Source organism: Danio rerio, chromosome 12 (genome assembly GCF_052040795.2).
Source record: "Danio rerio strain M-AB ecotype USA chromosome 12, GRCz13ab, whole genome shotgun sequence".
Taxonomy (NCBI): domain Eukaryota; kingdom Metazoa; phylum Chordata; class Actinopteri; order Cypriniformes; family Danionidae; genus Danio; species Danio rerio.
The window spans coordinates 22,597,546-22,623,096 of NC_141032.1; the positions used below are offsets into that span (position 1 = coordinate 22,597,546).

Here is a 25,551-nt window from a genome sequence, read left to right on the forward strand (position 1 = left end):
ATGTTTTTTTTTAAAGAAAATTATTCTGTTCACTAACGCAGCATTTATTAAATGTAAAAACAAATTGTTAAATCTTTATTTGAAAAAAAAACTGCTTTCTTATTTTATGTAGTTTCCAAATTAAATTGTTGCTCCAGTCATTATTGCTTTTATTACAATTACTATTAAAAAAATATTATTATTATTATTATTATTATTAATAATTATTATTATTATTAATAGTAATTGTAATATAATAATATTACAGTGATTTCTGAAGGATCATGTGACTAAAGACTGAAGTAATTAAGCTGAAAACTTATCAATAAAAATCACTGGAATAAATTTTTACATAAAATGATTAACTACTTTTGAACAGTTATTTTATAGTGCAATAACATTTAAATAACAATTTGTACTGTAATTTTGATTAAATAAACGCAGCCTTGGTAAGCAGAATAAGCTTATTTTAAAACATTTAAAAATTAGACTGACCCCAAACTTTTGACCAGTATGTACATGGACAACAGAGCGGTTTATAATGCACACAATAAAAAAAATAGCCTTAAAATTATCCAAATGAAGCAATTTTAGAATTCTAACCTGGTTGTTTCTGAAAATGTGTTACCAAATTGGTAAATTTGTACTTTGAACCCTTCCCAGCAAGCATTTTTTTGTTTTTAAAAGATGTGTAATAGATTTCTAATAGACGTCTAAATATAGTTGTCTTGGCTAAAAACAAGGCTAAAGTGTAAATAATAGACATCTAAGAATAGGCCAAAAGTAGACAAGTCATCAATTAGACAGAAATGTCTAAAAAGACAGAAAGCTACGCATATAAAGTCTGCGTTATCTGTCATTTAATGACTAGTCTAGTTTTGGGTTATTCTTATATGCCTATTAGATTTTCACCAACAGCCCAAGTTTAGCCCTGTTTTAGCCAGTCTGTCTACGTTTAGATGTCTATTAGATGTCTATTAAACACACTTTTTTTTCTGGATTGGCATCAGCATCACCCCAGTTAACAGGGAATGTTACCATGTAACATTATTCAAACAAAGTTTTAGGGACATTCTTGTAGGGTTGATAGAAAAACTTTTTTAGAACAACATTCTTGGAACATCTTTAGGACATTATGTGTACTTCAAGGTTCTCATGTTATTGTTGAACATCTTTAAGATGTTACATGTACTTCATACTCTCATGTTGTTGGAAAAGATTTCTGTTTCTTTTATTTATGCTTGATGAATGTTCTCATTATGTTGGAAGAAAAAGTTCTTAGAACAACGTTCTCCATTTGTCCTTATAATTGGATTTACTACAGAATTTACGGATTTACTGGGTTTACTACAGAAAAGCACAGGATCAAAAAATGCAGATTTATTAACAATTACTTACATGGATAACTAAATACACAGGAACATGATGACAATGACTACACACAGGGCATGAACACAGGTGAAGGTGATGAACATAATGACATGGTGGGAACTAGAACAAAGGAGCACATGGGGATGGCCACATGATGAAAACAAGAACACATGGGGGAAAGGTTGTGACAATAACGTGATATTTTCAGAGTGTTTTCTTAACGTCATCATAAAAATAAATAATAGTTAATAGATATCATGCTTGTGACCTGACAGATAGTGATCTGCTAAGAGAATAAGTAATTTAATTTCTGATCTGAAAAAAAAAACATTCTAAGAACATTTAAAACATGTGTTTTTTATAAATTCAGAGCAAATTTTACCTAGCCTAAAATTGTTAGCTGGGACAAATGATCAGGGGTTTACTCTCAAAGCTCACTCCCATCAGTTCATAGGGTCATTGCCACCCATCTATTTGAACCCCTCAAAGCATGATGTGTAGAGTTTTCTAACAAAAGAACAATAAAGACTGTAGCCCCTACCATCAATAATTAGTGTCTTCAGAGACCAGGGGAGTGAGGTTTTCCTGCAAAGCTATTATGAGTCTGCCTTTTTAGTACTTATCCACTAAATCATACTCCCATCTGGGTCGTGAGACCATGCATTACCCCTATGGATCTGCTCATGCCATTTCAAGCAAGACTCAAATAGATTATTTCCAGCAGGTAGGCTGAGCTAACGCCTGTAGCCCTTAGTGTCTGTCAAAGGTGCACCTCTGTAGACCAGGACAGTGAAGTTTACCTGCAAAGCTCATACTAAGTTACCTTAACAAACTTTACTCACATCCAAGTCACAGCATTAATATAAACCATCCATTTCTGCTCCCACCACTCCAAGCTGAACTTAAGGTGTCTCCAGCATGGAAGCCTGACACATTAGCAAAAACACTAAACACTGTAACCCTGCTGTCAGTTTGTGCCTCTTGAAGCCAAGGGAGTTAGGTTTACCAACAGATCAGCTTGCCTATGCTACACTCACCTCTCTAAACCTCACTCCCATTCAAATCACCAAATTACCATTCGAGATTCAAATGGGTCTTTAGTTTGGCTCACTAAAAACAACTAAATTTAAAGAGTTTTCCCACACTTCCACAGTCAAAATAAGGTTTACTTCCAAAGTGTATACTACTGTAGCTGCATGGCCTCTGTTACACTCACCCCACTAAACCTCACTCTCATGTGGGTCACGGCACCAACATAAATTCCCTGGTTCTACTTTTACAGCACTCAAATATGCGTCTACAGCATGGAAGTTGCTGAACTAACAAAAAGATTAAAGACGTATAGCACCATAGCTGGCTTCTATCACATTCAACCACTAAACTTTAACTCCAACTTTAACTGTAATGTAACCCCTCTTGGTCTACTTCTACTGCTCTAAAGTGGGATTCAAACGGACATGTCAAGTATGGGAAATTGGTGCTTTAAAAAAAAAGCATGCTAAAGAGCACAGCCTCTAGCATTAGTCACTATGCACTTCCATTCTATTCCATTCTCTTTCTAATACTGCCGGTGTTCAATTCAAGTTGAGCCTTAGGATTGAGACTTCTCAGAGGACAGCAAGCCAATTTAAATTACCACTGAATAGAAAGGTGAACTTGTGCATGTTAAATTTCAGTTGCAAATGAGTAATGGTATTAAAAATTAGTTGTGACAGCCAGTGTTTTTTTTTTAAACATCGTGGACTTAAATGTAAATGAGGCCAACACCCGAAACTCTGGAGATATGGCAGATCAGTAAGAGATCTAAAGTCCTCCAAGAGTGCCTATTCACAAAGCAACAGTGAAGCGCATGTTTAAAACTGAATTGTCAGACACATGTGCTTCAGTTTATTTTGTGACATTGTTATAGCTTATACATAAGCCACTGAGTCTGTTCCTCTTTATTGTCAGTCATCTGTCACAGTGTATTAGAGATTTGAGGTTAAATGTTGTTTTTGTGGCTTCTGTGTCTGCATCCCGCTTAACCAGTACTGGCAATCTCCGCTGCTCCACTTCTCCAGGCTAAACAGAAAGGAGAACGGAAATGATTACACGTCAAGGGAGTAAGTGCTTCCATAGCTTCTCACAAACTCTGTTTATTAGTGGCAAATAAAGACAGCCTGGGACCTGAACTAGCAATAGCTTAGGGGGACAATATCTAGTCTCTAGTTCATTAACTTTAAGGTCAGAAATTTTTCATGAAGAGCTTTTGGAGTAGGGGAAACTAAACAAGACAACAAAGTAGTAAAACAGATGTACAGAATCTGATTTTTAGGCAATTATTTTAGGCAATGCAGATAAAGATTTGGTTTTAAAAATCCTTTAACTTCATTTTTTACAGAATAATTTAACTAAGCATCAAATTTTTGTGAAAAATGCTTATCGTTAGGGTTTAAATTATGGCTTGGTGCTATTTTAGCTTGTTTGCTGGTCATTCAACAAAATTATGGGTCAGTATAGCTAACTAGGAAGTCTTGTGGATTATTCAAGTTGGTTATGCTTACTTTGATGATCTTTTTTAGATATTCTGTTGAATATAATTAACTGCATGCAAAATAAATCTTATCAGAGTACACTGTAAAAATGTTGTGATTTTTGTTGGGAAAATATGAAGAAATTAAGTTAACTTATTAGTTTTTATTATTTTAAGTGGATTGAACATAAAACAATTCAGTTGTTACTCCATGCTTCAAAACCTGTTGTGTCAGTAATTTGGTCCAAGTCACTAAAACATTGTGTCCACAGCTCAAAATGGTTAGTTGTTTTTTTTTTTTCACCATGATAGTCTTGTTGGAAATTAAAGTTTTAAAATATCTGAAATTTATTAAGAAGAGTCATTAGCAGATAGAAAAAAAATGTATATGAACATATATTGTATATATTGTTATACTGTACACACAATATAACATATTGTGTTCATACAGTACATTTATTTGTTTTAAAATGTATTATATGCAAAGTGCAATCTTGATTGTCCAATTACTGTAAAGTATATTTCATATTTCTTATGTTAACACTATACAAAACAAAAACTACAAAATATCATCAATGAAAATAGCTATTCTTGATGGTAATCCTGTTGCTCATGTTGGCCTTGCCAGAGATTACGCTTCTTCCAATTGCTCTTTCACCAGCATGTTACTGCAGTTCAGGATTGAGAATGAAGTGATTGTGATATACAGTATATGCTCCCAAACTTGATCAATAAATAGATAACGCAAATTGTAATGCAGACATTACAGTTTGGGGGATGGAATGTCCGGGTAAAATGTCCCGGTGATCACTATGGCCATTTCGCCCCTGCTCATACATTTGTGTAAAGGATGTCAGGTTGTGACATTGACCTCTGAACCATGATGTTGAGGTGAAGCAAATCTCAGCAGTATATCCCAGCTGATGACAGGCTCCTTCTAAACACTACAGTATACTATTAATATGCATGGAGAGGTTTGGCAGCCGTTGCAGTTTTATATACTGTACTGTCCATAGTGACATACTACACATATACTTCACTGTCCATGGCGATTTGTGGTGATTTTGATTTAATAGTCACTACAGAAAGCTCTAGCCACAGAAGACATTATTCCTCCTGTTATGGTCGATTTTTTAAACATATATTGTGTTGGTATAATGGGGGGATAATGGTGTGTCGTAGTAGTTTTTTCTGGACAGGACTGCGAAAAGTCCTTGTGATGGAATCAAAATTCGGTACACCAGAAGCAGAAATCATTTAAACCATATTATCAAATCCAAGGGTTAAATTTTAGCAAAATGCGAAATAGTTTGTCAATTGTTTAACATTTCTTTTAAAGAACAGTTGTCTAATATTAAATGTAAACTGGTTTATCAGTATTTCAATCATTTTTATTTCACACCACACTTCAATCACTTTATGAGGTACACCTGTGCAACTGCTCGTTAACAATATTTCTAATCAGCCAATCACATGGCAGCAACTCAATGCATTTAGGCATGAAAACATGGACAATAAGATCTGCTGCATCAGAATGGGGAGGAAAAGTAATTTAAATGATTTTTAACGTGGCATGGTTGTTGGTACCAGAGGGGCTGGCTTAATACTTCAGAACTGCTGATCTACTGGCAATTACATGAACAACCATCTCGAGGGTTTACAGGGAATGGTCCGATAAAAGAGAATATATCCAGTGAGCATCAGATCTGTGATTGCAAAAGCTTTGTTAAGGTCAGAGGTCAGAGGAGAATGGCCAGACTGGTTCGAGCTGATAGAAAAGCAACATTAACTCAAATAACCCACACTTAATAATAATTTTTCTTGGCATACTTTGGGCCCATTAGTGTTGAAAAAATTACAAATTTGATTCACTCGTAAGTGGTTTTAAATAATTTCTTATTTTCTGATGAACACTAAAGATGCATTAAAAATAAATGCTAAATGATTTGGTAGCACATTAAAATTGAAGTATTCTTAATAAAAAAGTAGAATTAAAGTTAAAACAGGCAGATGTTTTTGTAAACCACATAGCAAAATATCAATGCCTTCTTTTTACTATAACAAAGGCCTGATTTTGTTCGGATCATCAAAAAATAAAATAGATCATGATTTCATTCTTTTGATTTTCAAAGCTCACATCTGCCACAGAAAACCTTGGAATAATTTGAGTTTCTGCTCTTGCTCCTTTCACCTTCTTCAGATCAATCATGACAGCACAAAATCTGTAAGTGAGATTCATTTTCAAGTTTCTGCAGACATTATGGCTCCTTTGGGTGGACTGTGTAATACTGAATACACCATGTGGCATATGTTTAATCATCAACAATTGTATTATATACTACATTTAAATAAGAACATACTTAATTGGGTATAAAAAAGTACACTCTACAGTTTGAATATATTTAATATTCATGCATTTGGCTTATGTGCTGCATAGATTACTTACAATTTTTTGTCGGTTACTAATTATACATTACAAGATGAAAATTGTAGTTTGTATACTAGATTACTCATCTTTGGTCATTTATTCTGAGTATATAAGTTTTGAGCTAATATGATCTATCTATCTATCTATCTATCTATCTATCTATCTATCTATCTGTCTGTCTGTCTGTCTGTCTGTCTGTCTGTCTGTCTGTCTGTCTGTCTGTCTGTCTGTCTGTCTGTCTGTCTGTCTGTCTGTCTGTCCATTCATTCATTCATCCATCCATTCACTGTACACTATTTTAACACTGTAAAAATATGTTTTTACGTGGTAAAAATATCCATAGTTTAGCAGTTTTATGTATTGTGTGATTCATGTATTTATTTACATATATACTTATATACTTATATACATATATACTTATATACTTATTCTGACAACCTTTAAAAGTTAATTTTATATACATTTTAATAGTTGTTGAGATTTTGAATATCAAAAGTTGACAGAGCAGAGATAACCATCCCATAATGCAATTTACAACATTAAATAAAGAGAAAACACAAAATATGGAAACTATTTATCAACAGATTTTTTTTTTACAGTATAGACCAAAAACAATTCAAGTAGTAAAATTAGACATATCAATGAAAAATAGCGAGCTTGTGTAAGTCTGCAGCCAGACACTATTGGAAAAACTTATTTACTATTGCAAAAGTGTCATCTGATTATCACTATTTTTTATATCTTTCTGGAATGTGTTTACAAAATCCATATCACATGTAATCTGTCACATTCATGAAAGTTTTCACATGATTTAAGGCATTAGATGTATTCACCAATTCAGTGGTGTTAGCATGCTATCATGTTGTTCAGCAATCTTTGTTTAGAAGTATATAGCAAAGTAAAAATAGAGAACTCATATTAACTAAATCTTTAAAGCTAACTTATGTTAGAAACATGCTCACAGCATGCTAAAACAGTGTTAGCGACATTCTAACTCAAGTGCTGTGTCAAGTTGGCATCAAAGTTCAACAAACCCTACTCGTTACCCTTTACTATTGCATAAAGAAATGTCAAACTCACAGTTATGCTGTTAGCCCAAATGTCAACTTCAAGCCTCTTTGTAACTTGAATCCCTGATATTCAAAACAATAGTAACTTAAAATTCTCTTAGTAATGGTTTTAAATTGTTTTCTTATTATTTTAGCGAACAGGCTCCTCTATGAGTCTTACTTTTTAAACACTCTCGTACTTCTTCTCTTCAGGTTCTTCTGTTTACCTTCACGCTGTGACCACTTCAAAGATTTGTGTTCCTCTGCAGAGGCCCAGAGCAGGAAGCACAGCTGGCACCCGTTCACAGAATCACTCTGCTTCTGCTCTCTTGTGTTCCCATCCTAACCTTCTAGTTTACGGGGGCCTGAAGGGAGTATAGTTTACAGTAGTCCTCCACATGATGACATGTCCATACTCTCAGAGAGTTAACTGTGAGACCTGCTTGTTTCCTATAATGTAGCTATAAAAAAGAGTCTTTTTTATTTGGGCAGCCTGAGTGAAAAACTGCTCTCCCTCAATAAAATATTACTGAAAAATGTGTCAGTAGTTATAACCATTAATCTTCTGTGGTCATATCACGTCACGTCTTGTGGTCCATCATCTGTTTATAATCAAAACTAGAGGGAAAAAAAGTCAAAATTCTGACAGAAAGAAGGACATTATTGGAATTGGCTTAAAGGAATGGTTCACTCAATAATATTCACTCCATTTCCACTTATGTAAATTTCTACTGCTGAACCCAAAAGGAAAAAGTTTGACAACTAGTCATTGATTTCAGTGTTGTTTTTTCCTATTGGAGAAATCAGTGGTTGCTATTAACTGAGATTATAAATCTCACATATTCAGTGTCGTCCTAATGTGCTGTCATGGTCACACAAAGAAGACAAAGATGGATAAATCTTCAATGGTATTTATTTGTGCAACGCAACAAATGCTGAGAGATGAAGCAGGTAAGTGGTGTAGCAGAGGGAGAGCGAACTCAAACACAATTTAAACGGTAAGTATCAGATCTTCAATAATACACCAACATAGCTTTAGACACTTCTCTTAGACAGGTGTGTTTGCATCCACAGAATGGTACAAGAGGAACCAGGTTAGCCAATGAAGAGAACCATCAGACTCCAATTTTAGCCGGTGAGTGAATGGAGGTGAGTCTTTATAGTGCATGGGTGATTGGGGGTGCAGGTGATCAGTAATCAGGGTGATAGTTCACGGTGTGGTGTGTGGTGGATGGTGAGGGAGAGTAGTGATTGGGACTGCAGGGACGAGCCGAGGGTGTGGCATGTGCATAATGGAGCCAGTGATGTCAGCGTGAGGGGTTAAGCTGCGGTCACACTGGGCCTTTCCTCCCATAGACTTCCATTCATACGCACGCAAATGCATCAGACCAGAAACGCGAGCTCATGCATTAAGTTTCACAGGTTGCTGCTGTGCAAAGTTCAAGCTTGGTGAACTCTGACCTGCGAAATCACATCATTTGACTGTGTGAGATCAATCGAGGATCAAAACATGACCTCTCTGGACAGAAATTTAAAACATGGAGCAATCGCTTACTTTTTTAAATGTCTAATAAGCTTGTTTAATCCCGCCCCTTTTCGCAGCTCCACACAACAGAATTTTGCATTATCAAACTCTAGTTTGACCGCAGCTTTAGGGGTGCATTCTATGTAGCTCAGATTGCACTGCATCAAGTCTGCAGCCAGACGCCTCTCACATCTTTCAAAATTTCTTCTGTTTTAGCAAAAAAAAGGTAATATTTGATCCAAATAAATAGGATCACTGATCCTGACACCCTAAAGGTTTCTTAACTAATTAAGTTAAAGAACTATTTTATTGAATAATTATGAAATGATTTATACGATGATAAAATATATATTTGTTTCCTGTCTAGCCGTTAATGTACAAGTTTTAAAGGTGACATTGATGTGCCTGCTCTTTCTAGGAAACTTCTACTTAAAGTTTAGCTCACTTATTTCAGGAATGCCATTTTGTTCAATCTTTTTGCTCTTTTGAAAATGCTTTCATTATCCAAAATAACCTTAATCATTGTTTAAGACTTAATCAAAACACCTTGTTTTGGTTTTTAATGTATCTATATATTCAAATTAACATATCTATAAATGTAAATAAATGTAAACGTTTTTAGAGTATTTAAACAAGAAGTATTAGCCTAAAGAGGGATATTTAAACTCCCAAAATTTGTGCTTATTGCTTCGTATTTATTACGTCTATTCATTTTTCTTTATATCACCCTGTCGTTTGCCCTTATTCTATTATATTAGGCTATTCTGAATATAACAGAATATTAGACTATTCTGTTTAATTTGTACAGTAAATCTTTTGTTGTTATAAATAAATAAGTTATGATGATGGGGCGATGCAGTGGCACAGTAGGTAATTCTGTTGCATCACAGCAAGAAGGTTGCTGGTTCAAGCCTCAGCTGGGTCAGTTAGCGTTTCTGTGTAGAGTTTGCATGGTCTCCCTGCTTTCATGTGGGTTTCTTCCGGGTGCTTCGGTTTCCCCCACAATCCAAAGACATACGGTACAGGTGAATGGGGTAGGCTAAATTGTCCATTGTGTATGAGTGTGAATAAGTGTGTGTGTAGATCTTTCCCAGAGATGGGTTGCGGCTGCGTAATAAAAACATCCTGAATAAGTTGGCGGTTCATTCTACTGTGGCAACCCCGAATTAATAAAGCCATGGTTCAAGTCGAATGCACCTTAAAGCTCTTAAATGATACAAAATACTTATAAAATATGTTTATAATCGCTTTATTTTGATGGTCCCTTACACCCTTTTTTTACCCTCAATGGTCCCATAATTTCCAACCCAGGCTCATTCTGAAATGTACCGCTATACTTCCGGAGAGTGCCAAATATGTCTCAGGAGCTACTTTTTTTTTCTTGATGTTTTTGTTTTTGCAAAAACCACCAGAGACCACTGTGTACCCATTTTTGACTGACTGACTGACCTATCGACAAACCCACCCTTCTCCTCCCCTAAACCCAACCAATAGTGTTTTCAAAAGACTTTTATTTACTTGTTTATTTTTATTTTTGGCTTCTGTTCTTGTCTTACGTGCTTTCTGGAACCATTCTTTGCTGGACTCGAGCCCCATTGTGATGTTCAACTCCTTTTGCATCTCAAGTCTGCTGGCATACATGGCAAGCTAACTAGACAAACTGGTAACAGCGGGAAAGCTTTCCAAACAGAGGGTCAGCTGGTAAGTGTTAAAAGGAATGGCATCATACAGCCCCACAGCTGAAATGCAGCCATACACAGAAATGTATATAGCTACATTTTCACAATGAGCCTATGTTGCAACTTTCTCCTGACTCTAAGAAACTTTGCAAGTAAATGTCAACTTACACTGACACAAACCTTAACAGTCTACTCTAAAGTTGTCGTGTAGTTGTATTGTAACTTGTAATTAACAATATTTTTTTAAAGAAACCATCAAAATAAAGGCATACCAATAGGTTCTTTATTAACATTGTTGGTTCTTCTCATACATGGAAACTTTTCCACAAAAGGATCTTTATAGTAAAAAAACATCCTTTAGATTCTTAAAATGTCCCTTAAACCAACAACAACAAAAAAAACATTTTGAAAAAGTTACCTTTAGGGTTCTTAATGGAAAGTAAAATAGGTCTTGTATGGCACCAGTGTAAAAAAAAATGCCTTTTTGTAACTTTAATGTTAAAGGTGTTCTAGAATCAAATGTGCCATCTTGTATGCTTTGTCAAAGCTAAATAAAGCTAAATTTGGGATCTGATCTATTGTATTTTTACTCTATGTATATTGCTGCATGTTTTGTTGCAACATAGGCTCATTTTGAGTAGCTGCCTTTCATCTTTAAAACATGCAGTATGATGCTGTTCCTTTTTGCACTAACCATCTGACCGTTTACCTCTGTGTGGGCGGCTTTTACATTGTTACCAGTTTGTCCAGTGGTTTGCCGCATATTAGTCAGGGGATTTGAGACACAGAGCAAAGTTGACTGAGACAACGCGGTTTGAGTGTGGCGAAAAACGGTTCCAAAAACCAGGTAAGACAAAAACAAAAGCCAAAAAAATAAATGAGTAAATGACAGGGTGAGAATTTAGTAAAATCTGTAAACATGAGAAAAATCAATAAGGCAATAAGGACAGACAGATTGTTTAAAAACACTGTCGGATGGGTTTAGGAAAGTGGGTGGGTGCTGGTCAATCAGTGCTTTTTAAAACAAACGGGTTTAGGGAAAGGGGTGGGTGGAGAGCTAGACAGTTGGTCAGTCAGTCCATCGACAGTGGCCATTGGTAGATTTACATGAGAACAGCATGCGCAAATGACACTCTTGAGAGAAATTTGAGACCTTAAAAAGTTTAAACAGTGGCCTATGGCAGATTCGCGAAAAACAAAAACTGCAAAAAAAAACGTAGCTTCTGGGATGCATTTGGCACTCTCCAGAAATGTATATAAGGGTGTGTAATTAAATTGAGGCTGGGTTGTTTTTGTCTCATCCACAAATAGTAATTATTTTGTGTCTAATTAGAATTTTAAAAGGATTATTTACATTTAGCATTAATTAAAGTGGCTCACATACACACACACACATTGTGAAGCTAGGGGTTTGGTGTCTTGCTCAAGGCTGTCACCTCAGCCATAGTATTAAGGGTAAAAGAGAGTGAATCATTTAGATCACAGGCTGGGACTATGTTTTTTGTTGTTTGGTTTGATTTGCAGAGAACCTGATTGGTGATTCGATGGTGGGTTGTCCAATGTGAATCCCATAAAGACTGCAGTGTTTGACATAAGAGGAAAGATGGCTCGGAGGATTCAGTCTTCTAACCATTAGGCCACAGCTGCTAAAAAAAACTGAAAGAAACTGGGAAACTGCTGTAGTTACATTATATAATTTTGTATAGCTACATAAAAACACACACAAATTACTCATTTGGAACTGAAAGCAAAAGTAGGAGTTTTCTCAGTTACTTTAGTCCATTTCTCAAATCAGAATTGAAATTCTCCAAACTACCTGTTCAATCCTCACATCATCGTGTCACTTGTGCACATCAAAAAAGCAGTTTCTCATCCTTTTGAGCAAGTTGCAAATGCTTTTGTTCATAAATGTAAATGATTATTTTGAGTTCTCTGATGTTTCCTAGAATATCAATTGCTTATGTCAAGTTGATCAAAATGCATTATAATGGTCTCTGTCTGAATAGTCTCACCCCCCACAACATTTAATCCTTTGTTCATGGCAGAAGTCTTTACATGCAAATTGGCTGAACAAGTTGTCAAAATACTTTATCATTGTGCATTTTCTTTACATTTCCATAAGACTTTTTTTTCTAAATCTGTCTATAACTGCCAAATTTCTTCCAAGTGAATCTTGACTTATTCTAATGAAGGTGCATCTCAAAGGAGGTTGTCCTATGGTCACATTTCTACTTTTGTTTCTTCTTTGTGCTATGCAGTGCTGTCTTTTTCTTTCTGTGTTCCGATGACATGTTATGTCAACAAATTACAGTACAAACAGCAAAAACAGTACACTATGTATAGACAACATGACAAAGTAATTTGACTGTCTTATCCGTACACAATGACACAAGGATTTGTCATTCTGATGGCACAGACACATTCATTGGCATGAAATTTAGTTTTGAGAGATGAACTAAGAATTTTGAGCAAGAGACTGGCTTTTGCTGCATGGTAACCCATGGTGTTTTGCTATTTGTACACACTGTATTGAGAAATGCATTTACTGTTTTGCTAATTTCAGTTTGGTCTGAGAAGTGTACCAAAGTGACTAAGAAAAACTGTACATCATTGATGGTTAACAGACAAGACAGTAACAAGAGCGCTTTCTCTTTTCTTAGACAGGGCTACTACTGATGTTTTTATCCAAACAGCAGTGCAGACAGTAAATCCACTGCTTGTCTCTAACTATACATTGACATACAGTTCATAGGAGACTTCCAGATCCCTGGTGACTTACAATATTTATTGCTGAGGTCGTTTGTCAGCATTTTGGACAGTCTAGAGAATACAGATATTATATACAAGATCCAATGTAAACCAAAGTGAAGCAATGTATCATACTTTAGCTAACAAATCATCATATAGATTTACGGGTATATCTATGCTATTATCAGACTCTAATACATTATGTAGATGTATAATAGAATACATTGAGAATACATTGCAGTTTAGGACACTCCTTTGTTTACGTTTGTCATTTTCAAGGGTTTCATTTGGTCACTCATTCTAAAGTCCACTTGTACTGCAAAAGGTTGCAATTAGGTAAATTAGGTTTCCTTTTAACTTTTTTTAACTGTCTAATATGCACAGTAAATCCAAAAGCCATTTGCCTTTTATGTTGAAGTGCAAATGGCTAATTATTGAACCTTTTAAATTAAGGCTGCACGAGATTGGAAAAATCTAACATTGCATTATCCTGCGATTACATTCTGCGATGTGACTAATGTAAATGATCACATTGCGACGTTGATGCTGAAACAATATATTATGCAGCCCTATTATGTATGCAATTAACACCTAAACTGTATATTATGCATATTCATTCATTCATTTTCTTGTCAGCTTAGTCCCTTTATTAATCCGGGGTCGCCACAGTGGAATGAACCAGCAACTTATCCAGCAAGTTTTTTTTACGCAGCAGATGCCCTTCCAGCCACAACCCTTCTCTGGGAAACATCCACACATACATTCACACACACTCATACACTACGGACAATTTAGCCTACCCAATTCACCTGTACTGCATGTCTTTGGACTGTGGGGGAAACCGGAGCACCTGAAAGAAACCCACGCGAAGGCAGGGAGAACATGCAAACTCCACACAGAAACGCCAACTGAGCCGAGGTTTGAACCAGCAACCCAGCGACCTTCTTGCTGTGAGGCGACAGCACTACCTACTGCGCCACTGCCTCGCCCTATTATGCATATATCACCTATAATTTACAAATGTAAATTCCAAATGTGGTGTAACAAATAGTTTACAAATCTAGTGCTCTTGTAAGCATGAAAACTTCACAGTAAGTCCACGTCTTTAAAATTGGATGTGGTCACACAAAAACCATTTCTGGTTCCTCAAATAACCTCACAGTCAACAAAATAATCATTTAATTAACTTTGCACTATAAACAGCCTATTGTGGAATGAAAAGACTTTTACATTTTCTTAATGGAAAAGGATTTAGGATTTTTTCAGTGCCTCAACAGACCTTTATTTGCAATGATAACATGATGGCAGATGTATACTACGAGTCAAAAGTTTGGGGTTAGTCTGTTTTTCAAATGTTTTAAAATAAGCTTCTCCTGCTCACGTGCTCACCAAAGTTGCATTTATTTTATCAAAAATATAGTGCAAATTGTAACATGACATTTTATTGTACTATAAAATAACTGTTCAAAAGCAGTTTAGAATTTAATTAAATAATTTATTCTGGTGATTTTAAAGATGATTTTGAGCTCCATTATTCCAGTCTTCAGAGTCACATGATCCTTCAGAAATCACTCTAATAATTATAATTATTATTTATTTTTTATTGATATTATTTATATTAATAATATATTAAAAGCAATAATGACTGGAATAATAATTTCACGAGAAACAATAAATAGTAAATATTTTTTGTAAATAAGTATTTAACAATTTAACTATTTTTATTTTACGTTTAATAAATGCTGCCTTGATGAACAGAATAATTTTATTTAAAAAAATACAAACTTTTGACCATTAGTGTATGTTCAAATTTTCACACTACACACTTTAATTCAACAAAGTATACTCATGTTTATTCTATGATAGTGCCCATTTAATCGTTTGCAATTATTTTCAAATTATATTTTAAAATATGCACACATTTGCTAGCATTTCTTTGTAGGTAATTATCAATACTATAAAACCATTCTTGTCAAACCACATTCAGTAAGGAATTGCATTAGCAATCACTTACTGTAAAAAATATATATTAAATTCCAATTTTAAAATCTTAAATGGAGTAGTTTGCATTACTGGATATTACAGTCAGTCTTTTAGCATTTCTTTCATAAAACATTTGTCAAATATAATTTCGTTTCATTTTCCTTTGGCTTAGTCCCTTTATTTACCAGGGGTTGCCACAGTGGAATGAACCGCCGACTTATCCAGCATATTTTACACAGCGAATACCCTTCCAGGTGCAACCCAGTACTGGAAAACACCTATACACGCTCCCCACACAAATACACTACGGACAATTTAGCTTTCCCAATTCATCTATAGCTCATGTCTTTGAACTGTGGAGGAAACCGGAGCACCTGGAGAAAACCCACAAGAACAAGGGGGAGAACATGCAAACTCCATAGAGAAATGCCAACTGGCCCAGCCAGGGCTCAAACCAGCGACCTTTTTGCTGTGAGGTGAATGTGCTACCTATTGCGCCATCGTCATGTCAAATTTTAAATGTATTTTTTTTTAATAGGTTATATATATAGAAATATATTTGATTTTATTTAACTTTTATCAGGCATTTATAGATATTTACTATTGGAAATAACACACAATAAATATCAATGCCCCCAAATAATTTTAAACTCTCGTTATTTCTTACCTATTGAGTGTTTTTTTAACACAAAAGAACATATTTTGAAGAAAGTCAGAAAATGCTAAACACTGACTTCCATAGGAAAAGCAAATACTATAAAAGTCAGGGGTTACCAGCTTCCAAAATATTTTCTTCAACAGAAAAAAAAGCTATTTCAAGAAGGTTTATGACAAGAAAATGGTGAGTAAATGATGACATACAGAATTTTCAGTTTTGGGGGAACTTAAATATATTTGGCCTATACCCTTTTTAGCCTATTACTATTCAAAACAACTGTTTTCCACTTTTAAATGTTATTTGCTCCCTCACTCATTTACTCACTGTCTTTCAAGTTAGTTCCTGATTTATCAGGAGTCACCATAGTGGAATGAACCGACAATTACTCAAGCTTATGTTTTATGCAGTGGATGCCCTTTTAGCTACAACCCAGCACTGAGGGGGAAGTTATACCTGTAATTTTTTTTTTTTTTTTAAACACCAGTCACAGAAAATATTTCTATTTACTAACTCATATTTCTTATAATATTCATATGAAAACTTTTTGGACACTTTTGTGAAAATATAGTTCAAAGGATTTGAAACAGTATTCCTTTGTATAAAATACTAGTTAATGTAACCTACATTTACTGACCCCAAATAAAATACAACACATTTAAAACTAAAAATGACCTGCACATGCTTCTTATAAGCCTACAGATAAGCTCACAGATGTCGTCATTCATAGAGCTCCAATCTACAATGGCTGTCGGTTGCGGTCTTTGAACACTTGCGACTTTTGTCCCGAGAGAGAGGATGAGCTGCTGTCACGGAAAGATTGATGTTTAAAGGCTCTCATGGGGGCTTTCACGGGATCAGAAGACATGACATGGCCTAAGAGGTGGACAAATAGATGGTCATGTTGACAGATGCGCACATGATGTATTGCGTCTGTTAGGTAGAATTTCAAGTAGCGCTCTCAAATTTAGTTTCTTAAAAGTTGTGATGTTTCACAATGCTTCTCTCCCCGTTCCCCATTATTACAGACTTCATAGAAGCCCACGAGCTTTTCTAAATCTTCTAATCTAATGTAAACGGCAATGAATATCTATTAGTGAGCAATCCAGTCATAATAGCCTCTATAACACGTCTGAGTATTGGCAGGCGAAGGGTAGACATCGTGGGTGGGCATGTGTGATTTACCAGTGAGAGCTCAAGCAAACAACACATCAAGAGGATTGAAGAAGGGGAAAAAATTAATCTTTAATCCTGTTTGCTTTACTTTAATTCTTTTAAAGAGACGAATGACACTTCCGCCAACGCTTAACTGGCATTTACTCTCTGGGATTTATCTCACAAGCAAACAAGATACAAAGGGCTGTGCTTTTGATATGCACACATAGCCTACTCGTAATTGTTTGGAAAACAGAGATTTTAATAAACGGGTGAGTACATATATTGGCAGTAGAAATGCAAATTTTTGCTTATAAATAAAAGGCTACCCACGTTAAGTAGCTATATCTGGTTTGTGAATCATTTGTTCCATACGTTTGCTTTTGTTGCGCTGTTGCCATCTAGTGGATGTTATGCACAACAGAAAAGTGGTAGAAAAGCGTTTAACTATTAGTTTTTTCCCAATTGCTTTGTCTCAATTCTCGAATTAAATTTCTTCAAAACAACAAGTTTAGATCTTTAAACAATTAGTTATTGATCACAACAGAATGGCATTTCTTATTGCTTTAAGCAAATTACAAATGCTTTGGCACATGTGTGCAAACAGTACAATTTTCTGTAGTTTGGACTAAAATGAATTGCATATAGCTTGTTGATCAAAACTGATAACACACCTCAGAACTCCTCAATAATTTTTCATTGTGTGTGCCATCATCACACTCAAAACTGTTTATTCAATGGTCAAACATTTGTATACGTACATGTTTACACCATAAATATCTGATATTGACATTGTTTGTAATGTCTGCTGATTTGGTAAATGACCTGTAATTTCAATACAATTTGCATAATCTCTGGTAATAAAAAAAATATGAACTATACGAAACAGTAATTGGATGGGCAGGATTGCACTTCCTTTTTTTTTCTCAATGGCTTTGGTGAATTTCTCACAACACTATTTACATTTGCACAACAGTTAAAGCATTTCTCAAAACAATTAGTCATTTTTGCACATAATAGTAGCAGTTTCTCATTCCTTCCAGCAAATTGCAAATGCTTTTGAACATGCATCAATTGCTTTCATAAAACTCGCTGCTGTTTTATAACATTATCATTCGCTTATGTCAAAATTAACTAAACTTGTGAATGCTGAATCGTCATTCCATATAAAAACGAATAGTCCTCATTTCATTACTTGAGTCATTACATACAAACATCTTGAGTCATTAAATCAAAATTTGTCAAGCTAAATTTAAATATGAAAAAAATTCATGAAAATGTCTTCTAAATTGAACAATTTCATGAATGTTTTACAGACATGTGTATGTTATGGTTCAGCTCCAGTATGTACTGCAATACTGTTTACTGTTGTGCACAGCTCCACCCTAAGGGAGTTTATGTTTGTTGTAAATAAGGGTGTATTTATTATTTTGCACAATGCTGTGAATTTTCACATGGCTGTGCAAATTATATATAGTGCTGTCTTGAGCATTTTCAGAAAGTGTCACCAATATCTAACTTTTTTGCATTGGAAAAAAATGTACAGACTAAACTGTCATACTGAGAACATGACAAAGCCATTTGGCTATCGTCATAAACAATGGTGTCAGGACTTTTCATCTTGATGACACAGAAACTTTTATTGACATCAATATTTACTTTTGAGGATTGAGCTATCCATTTTGAGCAAGTGACACAATTTTGCAGGTTATCAGCTATATTTTGCAGTTTGTACAAATTGTTTTGAGAAATGCATTAACTGTTTTGCAAATGTAAATTGTGTTGTGAGAAATGCACCAAAGCCACTGAGAAAAACTGTAATACATTTGTACACAAAGTAGTTTACTGTATAAATACAAATGTTCATATATATTTTTTATATTTTTATATAGTGTGGCTCACATTATGACAATTACACTTTATGTTTTGGTGGCCTTGGCCAAATTACTGACACAGAAACTAGGTTTTGATGCATGAATTAAATGTTTTGGGGGAGTAACTACATATTGCAGACATGCAATAAAGTTCTGAAATTCCAGCAAACAGTTTAGAGATTTGCACTCACAGTTTAGGGAATGTTTAGACTGTTTCAAAAAATGTGACAAAGCAAATGTGAAAAACTGTAAAAGTGATCTTTTATAAACAATTACCCTGCCATACAAAAGTTTATTGTTTGTAAAATGTTTTTAGTCAATGCTTACCAGCATTAAAAATGCAGTGAAAACTGAAATATTGTGATACTGATGTGTGAATATTCGTTCGTTCGTTCGTTCATTCATTCATTCATTCATTCATTCATTTTCTTGTCAGCTTAGTCCCTTTATTAATCTGGGGTCGCCACAGCAGAATGAACTGCCAACTTGTCCAGCATATGTTTTATGCAGCGGATGCTCTTCCAGCTGTAACCCATCACTGTGAAACACCCATACACTCTCATTCACACACATAAACTACTGACGATTCACCTGTGCCGCATTGGACTTGTGGGGGAAACCGGAGCACCCACACGAACATGGGGAGAACATGCAAACTCCACATAGAAATGCCAACTGACCCAGCCGAGGCTCGAGCTGACGACCTTCTTGCAGTGAGGCGAGAGCACAACCCACTGCGCCACTGTGCTGCCCCGTGTGAATATTATGATAATTTAAAGTGACAGATTCTGTTTTAATATATTAGAAATAATATGATGTGATGGCAAAGCTGAATTTCTATCAGTCAACATTCCAGTCGTCTGTGTCCCGTGATCTTTCAGGAGTCATTAAATATGCTGATTTGGTGCTTATTAAATAGTTATTCTAAATATCAGTGTTCAAAACAGTTGTAGTGACACATTTTATATCAGAATTGTTTAATGAAAAAAGATTCAAAATAATTTATAACATTTGTGAATTTTTTTTATGTTTAAATGTGATTAATAAAAATACTTAATAATTTAAAGTCTAATAATTCTACCAAATATGTAAAAACAACTGCAACATGGTATATAAAATGTGTTTTTTATATTAAAACAAAATAAAATAAAATAAAAACTCTTCAAATATAATAATATATGTTTAATATATTTTATAATATATTTTAGAAATATTCACATAACTCGTTATATTCTTAAAATGTTCATACATATTTTAAATAAAGTTTTATTTCATGTTTTTTAAGATGATTAGACTTTCATTTGAAAATGTCTTTTAAGGACACAGGGTTATACAGAGGACAGTGTCAAAGCAAAACATCTGCAGAGCTGTTTTCTAAATTATACTTTTCTGTTTTTCTGTCAGCCTCATCATTTCCAGCTTGCCTGTTTTTTGCATAAACATGCTTGTTGTAAAATCTTCATTTCTGTCACTCGTCTTGGAAAGGCAAGCATGACTTTTTTTCTCTATATTTTATTCAAAACCAACTTTTATGTGTTTTTTGTCACTGATTTACTTTTTAAACTTTTATAATAAAGCAAATAGTTCACAAACAAGGCAAAAAGGCAATGCCAAGATTTATTTTTCTTTTAACATGATAAAAACATTAATTTTAATGTGAATGAATTATAAAAAATAAAAAATAAAAATAAATAACATTTAAAATAAAATAAAGACAAAAATACAAATAAATAAATAAATAAATAAATAAATAAATAAATAAATAAATAAATAAATAAATAAATAAATAAATAAATAAATAAATAAATAAATAACATTAATCCTTTAGACAGCATATTGACTGTATAAGCAAATTTATAACAAAATGTCAGCTAATTCAGCAAAATCAGACTTTGAGGATAGATGAATACACTGACTTGATTAACATACACAATTAATTATAGTTATTAAAATAATTGATATATAGATACTAAGGTAACACTACAAAAAGGTTGTATACGTTAATGTGATTACTAACATGAACGAACGGTGAACAATACATTTATTACAGTATTTATTAACGTTTTTAAATGTTAGTTAATGACAATACAGTGGTTCATCGTTAGTTCATGTTAACTCACATCAGTGCATTAACTAATGTTAACAAACATGAATTCACATTTTAATAATGCATTGGTCAATGTTGAACTAAAATGTGTTGTTTATTAGTTCAATTTATGTTAAATATATGAAAAAGTCATTACAGCAAATGTTTTTATGCTACTTTAACTTATGTATTTCAATAGGTTAGTCAGGTATAATCTTATATATATTCTTATATATAATAATACCTGTTGTCAGATTGACTGAAGTAAGTTGAGATGACTAGAAAAGTTCACTTGATTCAACTAAAAAATATTTTTTAAACAGCAATAAATTAACTAATAAAAGCTTATTGTAAAATGTGACGAGTTAGTTAACATAAATAGTTCCAAAATTGATTATAATTAACAAAATGTCTAAATGGGATCAAAATAATGCCTTACCCTTTTGCCAGTTGGTGTTTAATTAACACAACATGATGATAATGCTATCGCACTTGAGGTCGACCCTTGAGGACGATATTACAATCATACGCTATTAAAAAATACAAACATCATTTAAAAATACAACAACAGCAAATAATTAATTCAATAAACCAATCAATATGTAGGTAACACACATAATCTCTAAGAATGGACCTGATCAGACAGCACATTAATTAGGAAGTGGATTAAATAAAGGCAATGGTTGAGTTTTAGCTGAGTCATGTGTAACGTGTGCCAGCAGGAGGGCAGGGCAATGCTGACACGGGTGATTACACTGCTCTTCTGCTTACACCCTCTCACAGACCACAGCTTGAGTCACTGATAGGAGGGTTTATCAGAGCCAGTGCCAGCACCCATCCCTATCACTGAAGTACATGCTCATCATAGCTGCAAACAAGAGAGTCCTTTAATTTCATTCGTGTTTGTTTATAATCTTACTTTGCTGTATATGTATTTTTTCATTTTAGATATATTTTTTTAATTTGTATTTTTTATTTTGGACCATAACTTGGCATAAAATTGCCTAGATAAAGCAGACGATAACATTTTTACCTTTTCAATTTTGTTGTATTTTCATAAGTTTGTTTGGATGTTTAATGAGTACACTGTTTAAAATTTTGCTAGGTTACACACAATTCCTTCATGTTGTCCCAACACAAATTTATTAAGTTAACCTATTTTTGTCTACAAATTTAAGTGAATTGATTATAAAACAATTACGCTATTTTTAAAAAGTTAAATACATATAGAAAACCTTTTTTGCAATAAAAATAAAGTAATAAAGAGATTCTTCAAATATCAAAGGATGTTTTTAGAAAAAAAGAGATTATTTAAGAGGATAGAACTTGTACATTAGAAAACCATCTAAACCTTTATTAAACTGCAAAACAAGTAAATTGATTTCATAGAAATTAGGATTAAATGGCAGGATCAAATTATTTTTTGTCAAGGCCACCAAACACTTTTTGCTCCATAAAAAAAATATACTAAAGTCATTGTAAAATACATCTCATGTTGGGTTGCATTGTTAAAAAAGAGACAGAATTTAATTCTGAAAATCTACTTAAACATATATATTATGTAAGGAAAAAAATCCAAAATCAAACAAAAAGTGGGTAGCTTAAAAATGTATTGTGCTCTTTGAGTAAGGCATTTATCAGAATAAACAGCAAAAATCAGTCCATGGCACTCAAAAAAAAAAAATGTGGAAAAAATAAATAAAAATCCTTTATTGACATGGATATTCCTTAAAACTGTGCCTACGTGTTTTGGCAAACAACTGCCTTAATCAGGGTAACAGTGATTAGGTGTGTCTGGAGTTTCTTTTGAATATTATGGTCTCATGACTCATTAGAATATCTAAACAATACTAAAATCATATACTAAACAAAAAATCAACTCAACAATTATCATTAATTCAGCACTGAGAGAGGGAGAGACAAACTATGGAAAAAATAAAAAAGATGATTATTATTTCTCAAATAATACAACGTGGATGTATATGAATACATCATAAATGGGCACATTTATGGTTAGGATTGTCTGCTTGAAGTTCATTTATAAAATGTACTGGAGCTTGACCAACATAGCTGTTGATTTAAAAGCAACAGAAGTTAAATTATAAATCTTTTTTTATGGTGATAAAAACTTGTTTGGTTTTCATTTTATCAAGCTATACTTAGTCTTTTTAAAAAATCAATCACAAAAAGTAGGAATCCCCGAATGATAACCCAGACTCCTGTAGTATGACGCAGAACAGGCTAAAGTTGCGCAGTTTTAACAGTCACGTGATGAACTCATTGACCGGTGAGGTGAAGAGAGCGACCGACGGGAACGACAACAGTTCGGTTAACCGCTCTCTTCTGTTTTTGCACTATTTATCGAGTTTATGGTTAATTATGCGGCCAAGTCGTCGATCTATTTGCGTGTTTTTAACTGAAGCTAATTTAATTTAACCTATTTATTCAGCTGTGTTTGGTAGTAGATCAATAAGCTATATTTTAGCAATATTTAACTGCATAATAATGCTCTCGAGTGCCGAAAAAGAGCTGATTGCAGAAATATGGGACAAAATGACTCCAGTGGCGGAAGAAATTGGATCTGAAGCTCTTTTAAGGTATGCTGTCATAGACCAAATTAAGCTCATGATAATAATCAGCTATTCCTATAAACAAAGCGTTTTTACAACTGATAAGGCTAAACCATGTGAATTAAGCTATTTTAAGTCAGACTTACCTATCCTTGATAGCTCGCCGTTAATTTTTCTGAATATCAAAAGTCAATGGTTGATGGTGTTGTCATATTTGGCATATGCCCAGGATGAGTGAGGATGACGTAGGCAAAAGAGAGGGAGGAGATAGTTTACTGTAGTAGCCCACCTGTCAGGGGTCTCGTGCTTTAACATGTCTTCTTAACCTTGTTTTCACTCTTGTTAATGTGACTTTACAGGATGTTCACAACGTTCCCCAAAACAAAGACATACTTCTCTCATCTAAATATCAGCGCTAATTCAGAGCATTTGCGCTCCCACGGAAAGAAAATCGTCGAGGCTCTGGCCGAGGGTGCGAAGAACATAAGCACACTTACTACAACGTTGGCACCACTTAGCAGGTTCCATGCCTACCAACTGCGAATACATCCTACAAACTTCAAGGTCTTTATGTCTGTCCAATAAAATTGTCCAGTACACTTACGTATTCTTTGTTGTTGCTCTATTGTGGTGGTGGTTTTAATTAACTCACTGACGCTAGACTTTCTTCTCTCCAGCTTTTCAATCATTGCATCCTTGTGACGTTAGCCTGCAGAATGGGTGACGACTTCACTCCAGTGGTGCACGCGGCGATAGACAAGTTTCTGTCGGCATTCTCAGCTGTTCTAGCCGAGAAGTTCCGATGAAGAGCCCTCAGAGGAAGGACGGAATGGTTCTGCCAGATATTATCTTTATCAATGTATATGCTAGCTTATTAAATAAACTGATAAATACTCATGTCTTTGTTTTATCTTTCTGCATGGATTGCAAAATGTTCAATAAAAAATGTATATCCGTTAGCGCCCTCTGTGGGATTATTGTGTTTAATATATTTATTGATTAATAAATTAGCCAAGCCTATACCCTTTTTAAACGAGATTGCTGTGTTGTGTAGCATAGGGGTATCTCTTTCTGTTTAAGAGAACCTGCATTTAAAATGCTTAAAATAAATAGCCTAGTTTTAAATATTTTTATACGCCATATTGTATGGATATACTTTTAAGATACAGATAATCCGTTATATCAGTTTAATTTTTGTCCGTCATACTATTTTTCAAGAAACTAAAATAACTTTTATTTTCAATATGATATTGCTTTTAAAATACACACTAATAACTAATACTTAGCCTAATCCGTCCACAATATTAGAGTCACACGTAGCCTACGCTTCTGAGGTTATCTGATTAGACTGTAATAATTTGTGAATAACTATACACTTTTAACTTTATTTTTGACGCATATTGCGAATGACGAATAATTTTACTGTGTGTTGTATGTTGCATTACTCAACAAAATTGACAGTTAAGTCTGAATTAAGCTCCAATTACTCTGAAGTATAAAAATAAGTATTTCTTGTAAAAAAAAAAATGCTATATTATCATTATAAATTTTAAAGCATTTTACAGTGTTTATGGACTACATATAAGGATTGAGAAAGAACTGCTGTTGCAGTTACACAATCAGAATAATGCAATTATTTCAGTAGGCCAGCTTTGTTAAATGTAATTAACATGTGCACCATAGCTGTGGAAAATAATAATTCGACTTGTAGATCAAGCAACTTTAACTTATCATAGAATAGTCTATACAGTATTGATAGCCTACTTATAATATTAATATTGTATACTTATAATAGAATACTCATAATCTCTGAAGATTTTATGTGCGTCGTTTATACTTGTAAGTCGCTTTGCAAAAGAGCTTCTGCTTGAATGAGTAAATTTAAATGATCATTAATATCTTAAACGCGTGATGTTTGCTATGGGTGTGGAGCTGTC

General features: G+C 34.0%; 1 protein-coding gene and 1 long non-coding RNA gene across 7 annotated transcripts; one reads left to right on the forward strand and one right to left on the reverse strand.

Moving 5' to 3' along the window:
- Window positions 1-1,344: 1,344 nt before the first annotated feature.
- On the reverse strand, window positions 1,345-23,871 carry LOC110438937 (uncharacterized). Of its 6 annotated transcripts, XR_015504059.1 has the most exons (5): window positions 23,761-23,871; window positions 21,484-21,574; window positions 7,521-7,704; window positions 7,371-7,423; window positions 1,345-3,411 (listed from the first exon to the last, which is right to left on the reverse strand). It is a non-coding gene; the product is annotated as an uncharacterized LOC110438937 (long non-coding RNA). The 6 variants fall into 6 exon arrangements; XR_015504060.1 differs by lacking the exons at window positions 7,371-7,423; window positions 7,521-7,704 and adding an exon at window positions 19,550-19,705; XR_015504055.1 differs by lacking the exons at window positions 7,371-7,423; window positions 7,521-7,704.
- hbae4 (hemoglobin alpha embryonic-4) lies at window positions 23,324-24,511 on the forward strand. Its single transcript, NM_001082834.1, is given in 3 exon segments — window positions 23,324-23,641; window positions 23,974-24,178; window positions 24,292-24,511. Coding segments are annotated over 3 exon segments (426 nt in total). The 5' UTR covers window positions 23,324-23,549; the 3' UTR covers window positions 24,421-24,511.
- Window positions 24,512-25,551: the final 1,040 nt, after the last annotated feature.